Source organism: Formica exsecta, unplaced genomic scaffold (assembly GCF_003651465.1).
Source record: "Formica exsecta isolate Colony F162 unplaced genomic scaffold, ASM365146v1 scaffold365, whole genome shotgun sequence".
In the NCBI taxonomy this organism is placed as follows: Eukaryota; Metazoa; Arthropoda; class Insecta; order Hymenoptera; family Formicidae; genus Formica; species Formica exsecta.
The window spans coordinates 2,138,764-2,157,224 of record NW_021850897.1 but is presented as its reverse complement, the minus strand read 5'-3'; the positions used below and the strand labels follow the sequence as shown (position 1 = coordinate 2,157,224).

Below are 18,461 nucleotides of genomic sequence, written 5' to 3'. Positions count from 1 at the left end.
AGACAACAAGCATTGATAGCGAAACATGCAAGCTTGTAACTCTGAAAATTTTATTATCTCTCTCTATCATATGGATATTTAATTACGAACATTCACAGACGCTTAAAAATCATGAGGTAAAATAAAGGACCTTTCTGACATCACGCCTGTTTTTATTTATACTTGGACTGATTTGGCTACGGTATATCACAGTAGTAGATAGATCGAACTTTATATAGAATTATATCGACCGCCAGCGAGAACTTTATACAATTCCATAAAACTCTGTTTCTTTTTTTTTAAGACAAAAAATGTTTGTATGGTATGACTTTTATATAGGATATACCTCTCTCTCTCTCTCTCTTTCTCTTGCTAAAAAAGGGAAAGGTACACATGTACAAAAGATTAAATATATATTTCTTAATTAATATATAGAATTTAAACTAAAATTACACAACACGCATACAATATATTACATGTTATCAAATCTGTATTCAACGAAGAGACTTTCTTTCATGTGTGCGTTATTATTATAAAATAAAGATAGGTATGGAAGACCAACGATAATAATATTAAATTTTGTAAACACAAAAGATAATGAAATATAAACCAGTATAATCGTCGAAATAGCAAATTAAATAAAGAAATCATTGAATTAACACGTTTACTATCACTAATTGTTTATTACAAATTTATTTCTGCCAGAAACAATTCATTTTAGTTTTCTTAAAAATTGATTTTAGCGAGATAAGATCATCGAGAGACAGGATGTATAAAATTTTGGGCGCTTAGAAGGGTCGGTAGTGACAAGCGCAAAATATTTGGACGCGCCTGCGCGTCGATGACAGTGAACATGTTAATTAGCTTTAATCAAGGTCACCTTAAACGAGCAAAAATAATGTTTGCACGATACTTTGCGTTACATTTAGCTCAACTGCAATATCGATTAACATTATAACGCGGAGCTCGCGCGCTATTAGGTCAACGATATTATATATATATATAATATATATATGTATATATATTTTTTACATGTATGTCTTACGTATAAAACAATAGAAATATCGCTGCGCACAAACAGACAATGGTACATAGACAGATAAATGTGTCCACACTCATAAACATGTCATTAACACCTACGCAATCAAGCTGCGAATAACGACAGTAATAAAACATTACTTATGGTAACAAACACAGCTGCGTTTAATGTTTTACACTTAACTGTTGTTGACGTCTTGTATTTTGATCTATGTTCTTATTAAATTTCGCTCAAAAATTAAAGTGCTTTTATATAATCCTTTTACCGGACTGATTTTTAAACGTCGTTATCAAGAACACGCGTGTGCCTGTAACTTTTACTGTGTCTTGTTTATTTACAACGGACTGAAATATAACTTATCGTATATAGTCGCATGCAATTACATCTAATTAAACACTACGGCAATAGCATTCGTTTCAGCGAAATTTATCTGGCAAGTATTCAGACTTCTGTTGTTTATCCGGACCATAGCTTTGCTACGATCTCTGGTTTCTGATTATTGATGGTGCAATTGAAAAAGTGAATTTTTTTTTTTAGTACTAATGTCTAGAAAAGCGCCTACGGCAACATCGAGCTCTCTCCAGTCATTCGTTAATGTCAGATCACCGTCCACGTTGTCCAGAAATGATACGGAATTTATTCCGCATCTTGGCTATATAGTATCAGATCTATTTTTAACAAGCGTATATAGTATTTCTCTGAGATCGTTATTGTAACCACATTGGATATGTCATAGTGAAAAGTTTGATAATAATGTGGTTTCGTTGATTAATAATAAAAATGTTAAATATAATAAGAATTCAGTAAGAATAATAATGAAAAGTATAGAGTCTGAGAATGATGACAGTTTATATAGTTTATGATAAATTAGGGATAAAAAATTATAATTGCATGAGATAAATTATATGCAAATGGATATAAAAATATAATATATAAATTATAAATTATAATATATATATATATAACAAAAATGCGTCTCTAGACGCACATATATCTCATTCGATTAATTATTTGCTCGCAATGATGCATCCATATGATTGAACGATACTATCGAGTGCCTGTCAACGATAGAGAAAGCGTAACGAACGAAGCGACGGATGCATTTTCGTGTACATTGCACATATTTACGTTTTTGCACATTTTACGTTTAACAGATATATATTTTTTTCTCTCTGCAACAATAACACGAGCGCAATTGTCATGTTCCACGACTGTGGACAATCGATTCCTAATGGAATATCTCGATTTATTACATATCTAGAAATAGCGACGCTCATCTCCACGGCCGAAACGCGACACCGGATAACATCGTTAAAACTTCGCTTGTCTCGAAAATCGAGAAGCGGCTGGATATATGGACGATGTTTATAGTGCGCTTCTGCGTCGACATTAGAAATATTTAAGGATTAACGTCGATGCTTCCTTAAGACATAAAAGATAACTCTGCGCGCAGAGCGCTGACGCGCCTCAATATCTTTTGAACATGGATGGAGAAAATCGTAGAGCCGTATTGACGAGGAGGTCGTTCAAATATCCAGACGAAAGCGACGAAACGAATCATCGGAATTTAGAATATGTGCGTTTTGTACAGCCAGACCAGGTTCGTACGGCCCTCGTGCCTCAACACTATCCTGATGTAAAGTCCACCCACCGGCTCGAGCGATCGAACTCCCGGCTGTTGCTGCTGCGGTTGCTGTTGTTGCAATTCTCTAAACTGTTGTAGCTGCGATTCCTCCTTTTCTCGTTGCATTTTTTCGTCTTCCTGTTGCGCCGGCGTATCTATTTTCTGCTGTGACTCCTCCGCGAGCAATTCCTGACGCATCTCTTCTACGGGTTGCGCTCCCTCTTCCTGCTTACTCAGTCGCGCTTGTTCGCCCTTTTCCAGCGGTTGCGATGGTTCATCTTTCTGTTGCGACTGCTTATCATCCTCCTTTTGATGCTGCTGTTCATCTTTCAATAGACGTACCTGTTGTTCTTCTTTCTTCTGCTGCTCCGTTTCTTTATTCTCCTTCGACTGCGTAATCTGTTTCTCCTCTTGTTTCTTGTCCAGCTTGTTTCGTAATTTGTGTTCTTCTTCTTCTTCTAGCTTTCGTTGCAACTGTTGTTCTTCATGCTCCAGTTTTTGCTGCAAAACTTTCTCCTCCTGTTCCAGTTTATGTTGTAGCTGTCGCTCCTCTTGTTCCATCTTTCGCCGCAACTTCTGTTCTTCCTGTTCCAATTTACGCTGCAGCTGCTGTTGCTCTTGTTGAAGCTTTCGTTGTTCCCTGTCCTTTCCTGCTGATGTTGCGATTCTTGCGATCGTGGCTCTTGCTCCACCTGAACCTGAACCTGAAGCTGAGACTGGGACTCCTTTTGCTCCTTTACCCGTGCGACAGTATCGTCTGTCGGCGCCGCTCCTTCGTTGGAACCGGAAATATCCTCGTTTCGTCGAGGCTCGTCCGAAACGGCCGCTATTAATGCGGCCGTGGCCAGAGGTTAGTTGCTACCAGAATGTTGTTTTTGATCCGATCCGGCGTCGGAGCCGCTCGAGCTCAAGGTCGTGTTGCTGCCGTACGGATCCAGGGACGATTGGACCGACATACTGCGGCCCTGTCTTCTCACTCTGTGGGGGGAGAGTTTCCCGGGGTCGATACTGGTTGGGTCTGCCTGCAACAAATTCCCTCATAAAGCAACTGATCGCATTATCAACGCATCGCATTCGAGTGATATAATTTACGCAGTGTTTTATAATGTTAGTTAATTAAAAAACATTTTTTTGTAATTTAAAACGGAATATATGGAAAAGCAACGCGCACCTGATATGCCAATGCGTTCATGATAATCTCCAGCGGCACTAATCCTAACGGCTTCACCTCATGCATCAGTACGGTGGCCGGGATCTTATGAAATTGGATATACTCGATAAAGTTACCTATTACGTCTTTCAACGGTGTAGTTTGATTGTTGTCACAATATTTTTTACTCCACATTAGCGCTGCCTGAAAATGAAGTTAATTAGTCTTGGCTAAATGATGCAAGAAGATTGGGATAAATGTCGTTAGTATGTTAGATTTACTTGAAATTTCGTAAATTCGTCTGCGCGTAGTTCTTCTCTGGCAAGTATTAATCGGACAACGTGTTGCGGCAGTAATGTGAAAGATCCCAGATTCAATACTTCGTTGCCGTGTTCATCGACGAATTCCAGCACCTGAGTCCCACAACGATATATAAAAATAATAAATACAGTAATAATATATATGCAAAGCTATATGTATATAAATAACAATAGATTAAAATTAAAATTATTTCTGAATTTTTATGAAATTTTAATTTCTCTATATATATGTATATATGTATAGAATTCTGACGCATTATTAAAAAATAAATATACTTATATATATATATTAATGTCATTTATGAAGATACTTAAATTTATTGAAATTCATGATATATTGAAAATCTTCATGATTATATGCAAATTTACCCTTTGTACCAAAGATTTTGTGCATTTATACTGAATATAACGCTCCGCTGATGCTAATAAAGCGCAGACCGTATCGACAGTTATACAGTATTGAATAAAACCATGACAGGCTTGTTTAAGCTCTTCCAATCCGTAATAATCGGCGGCATTCATAACACCTGCGGATAAATTATTATTATGCATCATTTATAAATCACCGATTTATTTCAATGATAAAATACTTGACGCATCTTTTTTTAGTATACAAAGTTATCTTGTAAACTTCCGCTTTCTAAGTATTTAGATCGCAAATATCGGATAAGATACAATAATAAGAAATAGTAAATAATGATTAATCTCTATGCGGCAAATAATAGACATTCTAATTGGCTTGTTAGGCTTATTATATAATAAATTGATTACCAAGCAAAGTCCTAGGCTGTAATGTCACACATCCCGTGTGAATGTACTCGATCAGCTGCCGGAAGACATCGGGCTCGAATTCCTCGATAATCAGCGTGTGATGCTGATTTGATTGCGGCTACGATACAAAAGTAAAATGCAAATATCTAAAAATGAAGAAATAAGAAAGGTTGAGAAGCTTAATTCCCGTGCTAAGCAACTTGCATGGAATTCCGTAAGAGGGAGGACTGCCGTAATAGTAAATCAAACTTACTAATTGTATAGTGGAAGGTGAAATATTATAGCGAGGAGACGTTATAGTAATATTTCCGCAAAAATTAATTTTGGTGCCACAAACTACTGTGCATTTAACATTAATAAGATAAGTAAAAATGTATCGTCTAACTAAGAAATCGATCGAACCAGCGAACATATTTAGGTGTATTATTTGTGGATACTTTTTAAATAAACTTATATTATCTATGTATCTCTTCACTCACTGCGCTGAAAATTATATTATCCAAAATCTATACAATAATATCAATAATAATTACAGTTCGTTCGCTTGGTTGATTTATAAAAGTGAGTTACCGTCAATATATGATCAAAAATAGTAAATACTGTAATCGTGCTAATCTACAGCTACAGTGGATCTGGTGATTCAATAATACAATTCAATCGTTCATGCAAAAATTGAAAATACGGAATTAACGCATTTAATCATAATCGTATGAATTTTATTAGATATTCGAGCACTCTTGATGATTGTCTCTCTTTGACGCGTAAAAGAGCAACCTAAATAAGGAAGAGTGTTCGATTAAATAGAAAGTCAAGCTTCTGTCTGGCAAACATTGACTTGTCAACATACAAATCTCAAATAGTCTCCTCTAGTAATTTCTAAAGAAAATCAATGAATACAAAATCATGGAGCTCATGGAGATAGATTCGTGATCAAAATGCAGTGAGTAGAAAATTGCGATGGAGAAATAAAGAGGGCGAAATATAGAGAGACATCGACATGGCGTGGATTAGAAGTGAGACGGGGAAATAGCATAGGAAAGTGGGATAGGATTTCGATCTGTGTGTAAAATTGTACGTAAAAGTGACGTAAAGTACCTCTTGGATGGGGGCCAGTTGCTGCGTGAACCCTGACCGCTACACGACATATACAAATGCACGCTTACTATTTCTATCCTGATAATTCATTTCGGATTGATTGGCCACGATAAATATGCAAAGTCCCCAAAAAAGAAGCGAAGGAATTGTCGCTTCATCAAAGCGCATTTAAATTTTGACTAATTGAGAGAGACGTGAATAATTATATTATATATTAATTAAGTAGACTAGCAAAGCTTAGAAAAAAAAGTAGTAAATTTTCTTGAAATTAAAATTATTCAAAATAAATACAGTTAATAAATAATTTATAAATAAGTTTATAAATAATTATTGGGGCGCCTTGTATATTACACGTGTTCGCCTATCATATCTGAGAAATTGTCCATATTTATTATATGCATGTGTTATTTACAAAACGATTATCGTCTATTAACCTGAACTTTGCAATTAATATATACACGCATATTGAGATATTAAGGAAAAAAATTAAAACTATTTAATAAATAAATATATAAATACATATATATATATACGTATATATAAAATGTTAAAAGAGATTTAAATGCAATTTAAAAAAAGACCTATTTTTTCTTTACATTATAAAATACATTACAGTTATTGCGTTGTTGCATCGCAACCTGGTTATTAGCGAAAAAATTATATATTATCTTCTCTGTTAAGTACCTGTTGTGCCGCGTTCTGTAAATTCAACAACGGCTCGGAGCTACGCTTGAGGAAAAGCCGAATCTTGTTTTCTCGCGCCGGCGGTTCTTTTTTGCGTTGCGGGCTCGGAGTTTGATATAACATTTTGTGAAAAACTCTGCAGAAATTATAGAGGAAATTTGCTATTACTCGTTATCGTTCTGTATTAGTTCAAAGCTATTTTTTACAAACCTGCTTCTGGCCGCAAGCACAGCCTTCACGGCGCAAACGGGCTCCCTGGTATCACCGACAAGGAATGTCACATCACAAAGTTCCGGCATACTCGCCAAGAACTTCATGTCTTCGGCCAGGCCGGTTTTATTCTCGAAAGTCGAATAATCCGACTCGTCGGCCACACCTGATCCTGAAGCCTCCGGCATCGGGCCCATATCCTCCTGTTTTTTTTTCAGAAAAAAGATGAGTAATAAAAAAATTATTTGTGATTAAAATCTATTCTTGCCAAATATATATATTAATTTTAATTATTTAATTCCATAATTATATATATTATTTATCATATAAAAGTTATTTTTATTATGGTAAGCATTGGCATTTGCATTTATTTATCCGTAATAAAAAAACAACAACGTATATAAGCGAAAAATTTGTTCAATAATTATTACCTACACAAGAGTAGTGCGCAGGCTTCGATAAAAATACCATGGCCTTTTAATATGTTACATATGAGGGGAATGCATAAAAAACGACGCTTTCATCCATAAATTATTATTTAAAACAGCAATATTTTTATTGCTTTATTTATTTCGCGCTCTTATTAAATAATCTATAGTTTGAACATATAAATTTCCAAAGCATTTGAATGTGGATTTGCTTTATATTTTGTATACACTATTAATAAATCATTCTAAAAATTTTTATATTAGAAATTTTATTTGAAAAGTTATAAAGTATAGGCGTTTTTATCAAGGAGAAAGATCTGCAAGCTTGTCGATAAAGCCTTTCTTGATGAGAGGGTGTACTATGCCTTATATAACGCGGTTATTATTTGTGACGTAGTTTGCCTACTTGGTAACAGAAAAATTCGTTATCAGGTTTAGGAAAATAACGAGCATATATTTTCAATTTGTTATAATCCTGTCAATAATACCTTGTATTTAATTACTACTTATTACTGTTACTTTTCAAACAATTAAATCAAATAATGAATGTCTGCAAGAAATATATCGAGAAAACATTATTCACACAGGATATATTATATATTAAATATATACTCTCTTTCATAATATATTACTCCCTTCTTCAAATTTAATTTATGTGTTGCTGTACAATATTATTTTATTATATTAAATCTATCTTAAAGAATTATAATGCCAGTTGTCTGTTTAAAAAAAACCTGGGTATAAGCACTTTGTTACATTACTTAAAAATATCAGAATTAATTAATTCTTTTTATACTATAAATTAATTATTTAATTAAACTTGTTATTATCGACAATAATTAAATTCTTTTACTTAATAACAATTAAATGTTTTAAATAATTATGTACAATTGTAAATAACAGAGAATAATGGAAAGAAAATAGCAACGAATGTTCAAGAAAGAGTAAATAGGAAAAGAGTTTCGATATAAAGCGAAGTGTGTGTTACCTGTTGCTTTGGTCCCGGAGCCTCTTCGCTTGCCGGGCTGCTTTTGCCCCGAAAAAACACTTTTAACTCACTTTTCGAATGTCGTTGATAAAATCAGTCGGTCGTTAGTTGAATCGATTGCGTAAAAAAAGAAAACGAGATATATTAGTCACTAAAAGTTATAAAATTCGCAGCAGAAATAAATTAATCGTTTAATACTAAATCATTACAAAAAATTGAAACATTTTTTCTCTCTCATTAATATTTATAACATATTAATTGAGGACATACAAAAATATAATTTTGCAAACTGAGGAACACAACTGTAAATATCACGTTTTAAAAATTAATACGTAAAATGTAAAGACAATCGAATAATGATTTACTTGACAATATCAAGATAATCTGACATAGAAATTAATAAAAATTGCACCGGAATTTATCAAAATATTTCGAGATCGTGATGCAAATACCTAGAGATCTGTCGTATCGAGCTTGGGGATGCAATCGACGTCGTGGGATTGATCTCGGGGCTTCCCAGCGCGCGGAATAAAGCTCTTCGGAATGAACCACTCTGTCGCGAAAGAGAAACGATTTGGATCGCAGAAGACGATGTACGCGAACGTCAGTTCCGGCTGTCGTCTTTGTGCTCGATTCGGGAAGGTCTGGACGCGTCGGAGGTTGGATTCGTGAATGGGTGTTTGATCAGAGAGAGAACAGGGCGAAGTCTTTAGGCGAGCAAAGAGCCGAACAGATGCAGAACTTCCTGTCGACGAGGCGTCGGAGTGGCATCGCGGCGCCTGCGTCATGTTGGGGTGCCGACGACGCCCGCTTCTACGCCGGCTCGACCCGGAGGACCTTCCCCCAACCGAACAGGATAGTTTCAAGCGAGATAGATATCCTTGAGTCGAGTGATTCATTAGATATCGCTCAGTACTATTCTGTTCGATACACAAGATTTGCTAGATTTTCATTTTTGTTCATGTCATTATTTTCGATTTTTAACAATATATTTGAACAATTTATATTCAAATTGTATAGCTATATAAGTTTTAAGAATTTCAATCTTGAATTGTGAAATTTCTTTCTTCTTATGGAATGTGGATTGATAATACGTATCTTGTATAATATATAAACTATATTACATAATTATATATATTTATATATAAGAAAAAGATTTTTAAGATACACAATCTTATGTGGCTCTAGTTTTTTTTTAGATTTTGTAATTGCGTTCTTATGAATTTTTTATAATATTAGATACGTAAAAATCCTTGAATACACCTTCGAAAAGCTATATCATTCCATTACTCGAAGAATTTTCCAGTCATCTGTTTTTCAGATATTAATATTTCAAATGTCATGCATGCACCTTGATATTATTTTTGACAATAAGCGAGCAACGAAATCGAAGGTGATGTGATAAATCCGGGTCAAGCTCAAAATCTGGCACTGTAGAGTCATTCATGTCGGTGAAAAATCTTTCGTCTCTTTCCAAGGAACCCTGCTATCTTTTTCTCTTAATCAATATGACTCGGCATCGCAACAAGTTGCAACACGATTTAAATACGCGAAGAAAATGATTGATATCTTTGAATACATACATATATAACTCTATTTATAAATATTCTTAGATATTTGTAAAAATATTGCAATGTACAAAATAAAATATGCAGATGAATTAAATAAATAATTAGATAATATAAAAATATTATTAACATTGTTAATAAAATATATAAAAAATATATAAAAAACTAAAATTAATTATTATTCTGTCTCTCTTTCTCTCTTTGTTGTATTAAATAATAATTTATCACTTACTATTATATTAATGTTAATGGCTCAATTTTATAGATTTTATATTCGCAATTGTTTCATACAACTGATTAAAGAATCCTAAATGTTAATATAATTAAAAGTCTACTTTTCTTTCTCGCTTAAATTTTAATTGAAAATATATGGTTTACACATTACTTTTTATGTGTTTTACGTCAATTAAAAATAAAAAAAAGACTAGGATTTTTTTTACATCTATTTCTTATTGTTCAATTTTTTTCTCCTAAACATACGCAAATTAAAATTTATAAACAAAGATTAAACTATTCTTAAGAGTAGTTCAAAACATACATCCAAGCTTCGAACTGCGCCGAAGCGACCCTCGCAGGACTTTTCATCCCCTTTTATTCGAGTGGAGTCTCTCGGACAGCGAGATGCGCCGACGAGAACGCCTGCGCGAGAATAACGAGCGATTTCATTCTCGTTTACGTAGCAACCCCTCGATAATTGGTGAACGGTTCGATAGATAGGAGCGGCTGGTTGTAATAAGCAGGAACATCATTAGCACAGAAAGCTTTCTCGTGTCGGACGGAGATGTGAAATATGTAACTGTACATAATTCACATTGCCACTCCCAGTTTCAAGCCAATCGCCAAATTGTCGATACGACGACAATACCTCGTGCCCGCCATTCCGTCACGAGATTTTTCCGGCGTCATTATTGATCCTTGGCGAGGCCGCCGTTTACCTTGCTCCTCGAAACAGCGAAACTCGTGGGTGGCCGGAATTGGGTCAGGGCTAACTGAAAGTATGCCACGTTCCATTTCCAGGCAACGTCCCGGGCTCCTTTATGGAAAGTCCGTATTTATGCTTCTCTCGAAAATATATATCGCTTTACATGTTCAAGGCCGTAAGTACAGAATTATTTCGTCGTACGTTAGATTGTAAATACATGTAAATTTTAATTTACGATATTAAAGATGAGAATAAGATGCGAGGGACAGAGGGAGCTATTTGAAAGCTATTGATAACATAAAACAACATCGATTTATTCAACACAAATACTTGCACGTTATGTGATAGAGGTTTGTAGTAATGTATATATATAATGATATAGTAATATTTATATATACACGAAATAAGGCACGTTCGATATTACATTAATTAAACGCGCGACAAACGCCGCGTGCGCAGGAAACATTGTTCCGGCGTGATCGCGTTATTCGCATTTATTTATTACTATCAATCTCATCTCCCATCATCTTACGATATGCAACGTCCTTACCAAACGTAGAAAATGTCATATATAGAATCTGTATAAACTTCCTCTCGATTTGCGTTCGCGAGTAATCTGCTCGCTTCGGCCATCAGGACCCGATAATTTCGAAGCGAATTTCTTCGCCCGAGATTATCCGCGACATACGATCACTCCCTAAGCTACTCAACATGTCTTGTATCTCGCATTGGCAAAAATTGCGGTTTCGAGAAACTTGATTAGCCCTAAGATGAAAACCGCTAGTTAGTCGTATCTAATTAAGCACACATTCATACACAGGCTAGCGCTAACTCGCTGCTTCTCTCTCTCTCTCTTCCTTTTTCTTTTTTTTCTATGGAATCTTTTATGCAATTAAACATATGTTAACGCATTCACACATTCACGATTAATTACACGCAAAATCGCAAACCTGAACGCGGTTTATTTCATTCACGAAAAGTGCGAACCGTAGCTTCTCATTTTTCGTTGCGATTTCTGAACATCTCATTTGGCTGATTTTAACAGAATACGTAAGTTTTATTTTTTTCTTTCTAATTTTTTTTTAAAGATTCAACACACACACACACATACATAATATTTAGATTTTATTCGTCACAATTTCTTCTTTCTTTAAGAAATATTAAATATATTTTTTTATAAAATTTAACTTAAGAAGAAAGAGATATGTATAAAATTGCATCACGTGATGAAATTCGTAAAATTACAAATAACGCAGATTATTTTTAAATAATAACAACTGTCGACATTTATCATGTATTTCATGAAAAATTGCATGAATAAAATTGTCAAACTACAGTCAGGCTGCAGTTATATGTATAATAGATATTTTCCAGAAAAACATCTCGTAAATTTATAATTATAACTAACAAGTGAAAAGACTTGTTAATAATTGTAATCTCAATTCTTTGATATGAAAACTCTGTTATTCTTTTATGTCGACTCTCGTTCGTATTGTGATATGTAGTTAAAATTATAGCAAAAAACTCATGGTTTCTATAAAAGTATACTCTGTTTGTATTCATTAGCAGATTTATACACATTCAACTAATCGCTGTTTCGCAATCACGAGTCAATCGCGTTCGTGACTGTCAAAAGCGAAGATAAGAGAAGTTCACGTATTAATAGTTCATGTATATTCACACATTTAGAGAACACTCCCTTCCACTTACTTAGGCGGTACTTATATCCTGAACTGGCATCAAGACATCGTATCTTACACGAATGTACAAACAGAATGAAACAATTCGCCTGTGTATTCGGAATGTTTCGCCGCTTTCCTTTTCATCTGCGCGTCTCCCTTAAAATTACTTACGAGTATTTAAATTAAAAATTAAAAAGAAAAAAATACTCTTTTTGTTACGCCAAACGTTGCCGTTTTTGTTTCATCGTCTCGGCTCTGGAATGCAAACTTTATCTCCGAAAAGAAAGAGACTACGTTGGGCGATCAACGAATGCCATCGCGGATCGTCGAATCGTCGACTGATGCAATATGACGCATATTTGAAAACTACTTTAACAGGTAGAATAAAAAAAATAGTTATCGGTCAAAATTATTGTATACGTCTTTACGATGAAATGAAAAATAGATATTTGTCATTCGTGTCTGCATTGATAACAGATACGAATAGCTACTATCTTAAAAATTCCTCGAGTACCAACAAATAATCTGAGACAAATTCGTCAAAATTAAGAATAAATTATCTCTGATTGCGAGATATTTTGTAAGCCGTTGCATGAGAGAACAAATCCAGTTATTTTAACGCAACTTGCGTTAAGAGAGTTATAATTCCTATCGCGTTTCTTTCGAACTCGCACATGGCACTCTGAGTTAATAGAAGGGTATGACTGCGCAAATATCGTCTAATACGATCTCCTTGAATCATTCGGTGCACGCGATTACGGGTTTTCTTTAACGGCGATACGTGCTCGTTATTTTAATTGCACCGGAGAGTTTGCCACTAGAGTTAGAAAAAGCTTACGATGAGAATATTTTAAATTTGGCACTTGATGCTTTCTAAAAGATAACCATTTGTTCACAGACTTATTGAAGACATTTTGGAGTTTGTTCTCGGAAATTGTGTCGGCGCGTTATAACATAGGGAAAAAAGAAAGATTACTCATAATCTATTCACACTAGTGTCATCTCGACGGACAATCGACGATTCGCTCGCAAAAATCGATACGTTCCTGCGATGGCACCGAGCATCCCGCTTCCTTGATCTTCGTGGAAGCGCGAACGATCAGCGAACGAAAGTGACGATCGAGAGCTATTCGAAGGTCGATACGATCACGTTCGTTCATGATCCTATTCGGGCCAATCTTTCGCAATATTAGGAATACTTAGGGCAACTACAATTCAAATCAACACCACGTGGCGCTCAGAAGTTATTCTAATTAAATGCAATTTCTTGAGTAAAAAATTTTCTAAGTATATTGTCCTCGCGAATGTTTCGTTGCATCGCGATCTTCCGCTTTGTTCTCCACATTTCGATCACGCCGATGAAATGGTAGACTTGAACTTTCGTCCAATTGTTTCTCGGCGAACATCGAGGAATCGCGTGGAGAGTTTGCCACGATCGTTCGAGCGATTTGGAATGATTTCGCAGGAGAATATCTCCTCGATATTTCGGAATTGCAAAATATTTATCTGCCAAAGCGAGTCTTGGCGATCGAGTATCGTTTCCCTGGCAGCCAAGATCCGGCGACCTGATCGAGATTGTTGTGCGAATGACGACGCGAGAAGGCGCGGTATCACAGCTTTGACGGGTCGTAATTCTCGAAGGACCATCTCTGTCTCGGTGCATTGGGTGAGCACTCTTCCATCACCAGTTGCTGCTTGCTCTCTGTAATCGCTAGACACTTGTCGCTGCTGCCATGCCTGATGTGATTAGTCTGAAAAAATAGAATTAAAAAGTCGATCAAGTTTTCTTTGAAAGAGCAGTTTAAACAGAAGATTCAATTTTATAAAAGTATTGAAGACAACCCATTACCTGAGGACTGTAAACCCATTGTTGATTTCCTTTACTACCGTGGCAGGGATAAAGGATTACGTCGCTACCGCTGTAGTCTAGGCACGACTCGTCTCGACGGATTTCACCCGTCTTGCTGAGCATCCAGTACTGCAACAAACAGTCTCTATTATAGTCTCCAGAATTTTGGCATTTACAGGCCTGCCTACGATCGATGATTCTAGCACACGCCATTATGAAAAAAAATAATTTTGCACAGACGGGGGAAAGATTGTCATTAATAAAATTGATATATACGGGTACATTTTGTTATTATACGAGCAAAAGAGAGTTTGACGCGAACAAAACATGTGTGAGTGGTTTTTAATAAATTCCTCTCGATAATATATTTTTTACAAAGCGTCCACGCCCGCATTATTGTGAATCTATCTACCTCCGAAACAAGGATATTTGCGATAGCGGCAATATCCGCGACGCATAAACCACAGGAACGCAAAACACTATAAAATTGTTGGGACCCGCGTTTATAATCTCATCGTATTGTGTGTTTGCGGCGCGTGAAAATAAGCGTCATGTCCTCGCGAGAGAGATTATTATCGCGCTCGGTGGCTGCGGGTAAACGCGGATTTTCGCGGTATTACAGGACGGGCGATACTCGATTTACACGCGTCTCTCGTAAAATAACGGGTGTCACGGGTGTGAGTGAGAAATGTGCGGCTAACAGTTATTTATCGCGGGCGATGCGCGTCGCCGATTTAGGTTCGCGCGAAGTCGGAGAACGCGTCAAAGAGAGCCGCGTCCATATAATGAACGCCGATAATCGAGTCCAGTGGTCCTCGAAATTACACTCATCTGACCGCTCGCCGGTCGATGTTTGTGCAATTCCAGCCGCCTGGAATTGACAGCGAACGCCGACGTGTTGCCACCCCCATAAAGGCGACTGACCCTTTTTATGCGTGACTCCGTTTCGCGAATTAACGAAGCGAGATTCAAAGGCGCGAATTCGTACAGGTTGACGAGATATAAGTTCATTTTTTAAAAAATGTAAGAAAAGAACTCGCAAAAAATATAGATAATACAATATATATATGAATGAATGGAGCAAGGGCTCGTTACAGATCTGCATATATTCGCGGTCGTAATTATCGCTAATTTAATAGCGGCAAGCGGGCACGGACTATGAAATAGGACTGCGGCTGTCAGAATCATCGAGTCGACAATATAGTTGTTTTGAAGTGCTTTACAAGTATAATTAGGGATAGTGGACACGGGATAACGAGAAGCAAGCATTCACTGCACACATGCATCATCAAGCATCGTTAGCCATGCACGACCCGCGTTCCATTCTGCCTGAAACTCTCAAATCAGAGCGTGTTATATTACGCCGTCTCTAGTATAATACAAATATGTTACATATGTTACGCACTCTAATGCACACAAACTCGCACACAACTTCCTGTTATATATCGCATGCTCATCTCTGTAATAACTGCGTTATTTTTTTTTTTTTTTTTTTTGCTGTAAACAAAAACAAATGTGGTAGAACAAATAACGAACGATAAAATAGTCATCAGCGTTTAATTGCAATTTCATAAAAAATGCATGTATCAGTTAGCGTGTATTGTGGACAATCGCGAGCTTCGTAATTACAGCGTGACACGACGCAATGTTTATATCATGATCCCCGAGCGCACATAATGCCGATGATAATTCCGTACACGCGCGTAGTCCAGATAGCATTGTAGCCGCCATAAACCGACCACTCGGCGACCGCAACGCGGCTATCTCGCGCGATGCACTCGCCTTCCATCCGATGATACGATTATTCATCTTCCATCATCCGCGATCGCGACTGATCCCGGATCACCGACGCGCATCCCGTCGATGCCGCCCTAACGTGATGCACGCATCGGGGGTTGCGACTTTATCAGCGTCACGCGGGCGATGATCGAAAGCGTAATTGCCGTTAAACCGCGGCTTAATTGCGAGGGCCAACAGCTAAATTAAAGCAGCGCTTTACCAGGCTAAGCAAGCCCCGAGCGATTGTGTTTTTGGTTGTCCAAAACCGATCGCCACGCTTGTTAAACGTCGGCGTTTCTGTGCGTGTATAAATGTATTGTGTGTGTGTGTGTGTGTGTGTGAATCACGGAACAATCTACGCACGTACGTACGTTCTATTTCGCATGGGCTTTAATAATAGATCGCGCAAAGACCGACGAGTGCAAGAAGTAAGATAATGCACGAATTTACGAGGCGATTCGAGTCGACGTGGCAAGTGTAAGTCGCTAATGAAATTGTTGCTATTTTCTATGTATCGCGCTTATCATCAATGCAATCAATTAAAAGAAATGCAAAAACGACTAGACCCTTTTTGCATATATTACGTGACATATTTATTTTCTTTTCGTCTTAAGATAAAATTATATAATAAAATACAAAGAATGAAGCGTTTAAAATATTTACAGCCTACTCTCCTTTCTTGACAAATTATAGAAGACCGAGAAAAAAGATCGAGATAATTAAATAAAAATCTATCTTATACTACATCAACGTAAAATATAGTGATAACCTGTGAATAGTACTGTGCGTAAAGACAGCGATTGGGGGTCATTGCACCGAGAAGTAGTAGGAACATGGATTGATGGGCACCTGCACCAGATTAGCGACGCTACTAATCGCGTCGAGACGTAGGGCGATTAGTGGCGAGTTAGCGTGCACGCGAGCGTACAGGTGTTCCGAGAGAATCAATCTTTATACAAGTCTCATTGTATCTTTCGACTCCAAAGCCATACATTAGATTAGATCAAATGCATGCATCTGTCACCCATCCGTCAACCGGTTAGAGAAGCCACGAGAGACGCTTCACACTCGATATTCAATCGTTTTATTTAGCGTCCGTGATTATATCGCGTCGCGGCTTTATTCGTGTACCTGATTGCCGCCTTGACGGTGACAGGGATACAAGCCCACCGGTTGATGCATGTCTTCCGATTTCCCAGGTGAATCAATGCATATTCCGCTAACGATCTGCCGAATCTGCGTTGGAGAATTCAACAGAGGGTTCACAAACGATTAAACGGCAGATAAAAGACTCGCTATTACTCACTCGATGTTTCGTGCGGTCGCACAATTTTAACCTATTCGCCTATTCGAGAATCCAAGCAGCTGGAAACGCGAGCAAACATGCACGCATACGCATACATTTGCACGGGGATACATAGAGCGAACGTGCGTACGATTAGGTACTCGGTCGTCATTGGGGAAATGATAGCGGATCGATATCATCAATGAGACGGAAACTCGATTTTCTAGTAATTTGGTATGTAGCTTCGATCAGAGCATCGCGGTGGAATTATGGGACGCACATTTCGAAACGAGCGATCCATGTGCGTTGTTTACTCAGCATTATACCATAATAATTAGGCTAAATACCGACGGTCTGCGGCTGCTAACAAGCATCGTTGTTCGGTGGTTGAAAGCTATAACAGCCAGTCTCACATGTCGAGCGATGGAATGAGAGATATCTCGGCCGCTGTTATTGCAATATTACAAATGTACAATTCATAAAACTCTTTACTGACTTATTCTTTAATAAATTAAAGTAATTAAAATTTAATTATTGCAAATTTTCTTTTATCTTAGATTTTCTATTTATACTACGTACCGTCAGTTTTGACATTCCCGTGCAACAAAGGCTGTTCGTAGCAGGTGTTTCGATGTCTCGAAACTTAGTGTCAAACGACGTCACCAGCAATAGCGAATAAAACTTTGAAGTCAAACAAAATTCAGCAACAAAAGAAAAAAAATCGTGTTTCCGTTTCAAACTTTGTATGCATACACATTTTCACACATCAAGCGCAGACAGGCATTTCGCGGAATAGTGTGCTTTGTGACGAAGGAATTCCTTCGCATTGACGATGTCTATTGTACCTGATTTCCACCCTGTCGATGGCAGGGATACAATCCACATGGCTTGTGTAAATCGGCCTTGCGGGCAGGCGAATCCAGACAGGTGTTACCGCCCTCGCCGAGGTTTCGAACCTGTTTGTTATTAGTAATATTTTCGTACATTAGTGTGTACCCGCACCGTTAGTAAGACCCAAGAGATATATATATATATACACGTTAATAAACGGACTATGAAAATCGGGCACGAACTTATGCAATCATCCA

The 18,461-nt window shown here is 37.0% G+C and overlaps 2 protein-coding genes across 9 annotated transcripts in view; both read right to left on the bottom strand.

The window, feature by feature from the left end:
* Positions 1–135: 135 nt before the first annotated feature.
* LOC115239119 (serine-enriched protein-like) lies at positions 136–9,035 on the bottom strand. The gene is given in 10 exon segments (XM_029813476.1): positions 136–3,292; positions 3,295–3,664; positions 3,814–3,996; positions 4,074–4,205; positions 4,482–4,639; positions 4,884–5,001; positions 6,663–6,798; positions 6,873–7,075; positions 8,289–8,358; positions 8,741–9,035. Coding segments are annotated over 8 exon segments (2,001 nt in total). The 5' UTR covers positions 7,070–7,075; positions 8,289–8,358; positions 8,741–9,035; the 3' UTR covers positions 136–2,585.
* Positions 9,036–11,071: 2,036 nt separating this feature from the next.
* The window catches only part of LOC115239201 (putative polypeptide N-acetylgalactosaminyltransferase 9), a 241,688-nt gene continuing 234,298 nt past the window's right edge, over positions 11,072–18,461 (bottom strand). For 7 of the 8 annotated variants that reach the window (XM_029813585.1, XM_029813587.1, XM_029813583.1 and 4 more), the window contains 3 exons: positions 18,219–18,329; positions 14,310–14,438; positions 11,072–14,211 (listed from right to left, as the gene is read on the bottom strand). In XM_029813585.1, coding sequence (XP_029669445.1) covers positions 14,071–14,211; positions 14,310–14,438; positions 18,219–18,329 — 381 coding nt within the window. In that variant the 3' untranslated portion in view covers positions 11,072–14,070. Of the gene's footprint in view, positions 14,212–14,309; positions 14,439–17,219; positions 17,325–18,218; positions 18,330–18,461 lie in introns of all 8 variants that reach the window. The other variant, XM_029813589.1, reaches the window with a different exon arrangement.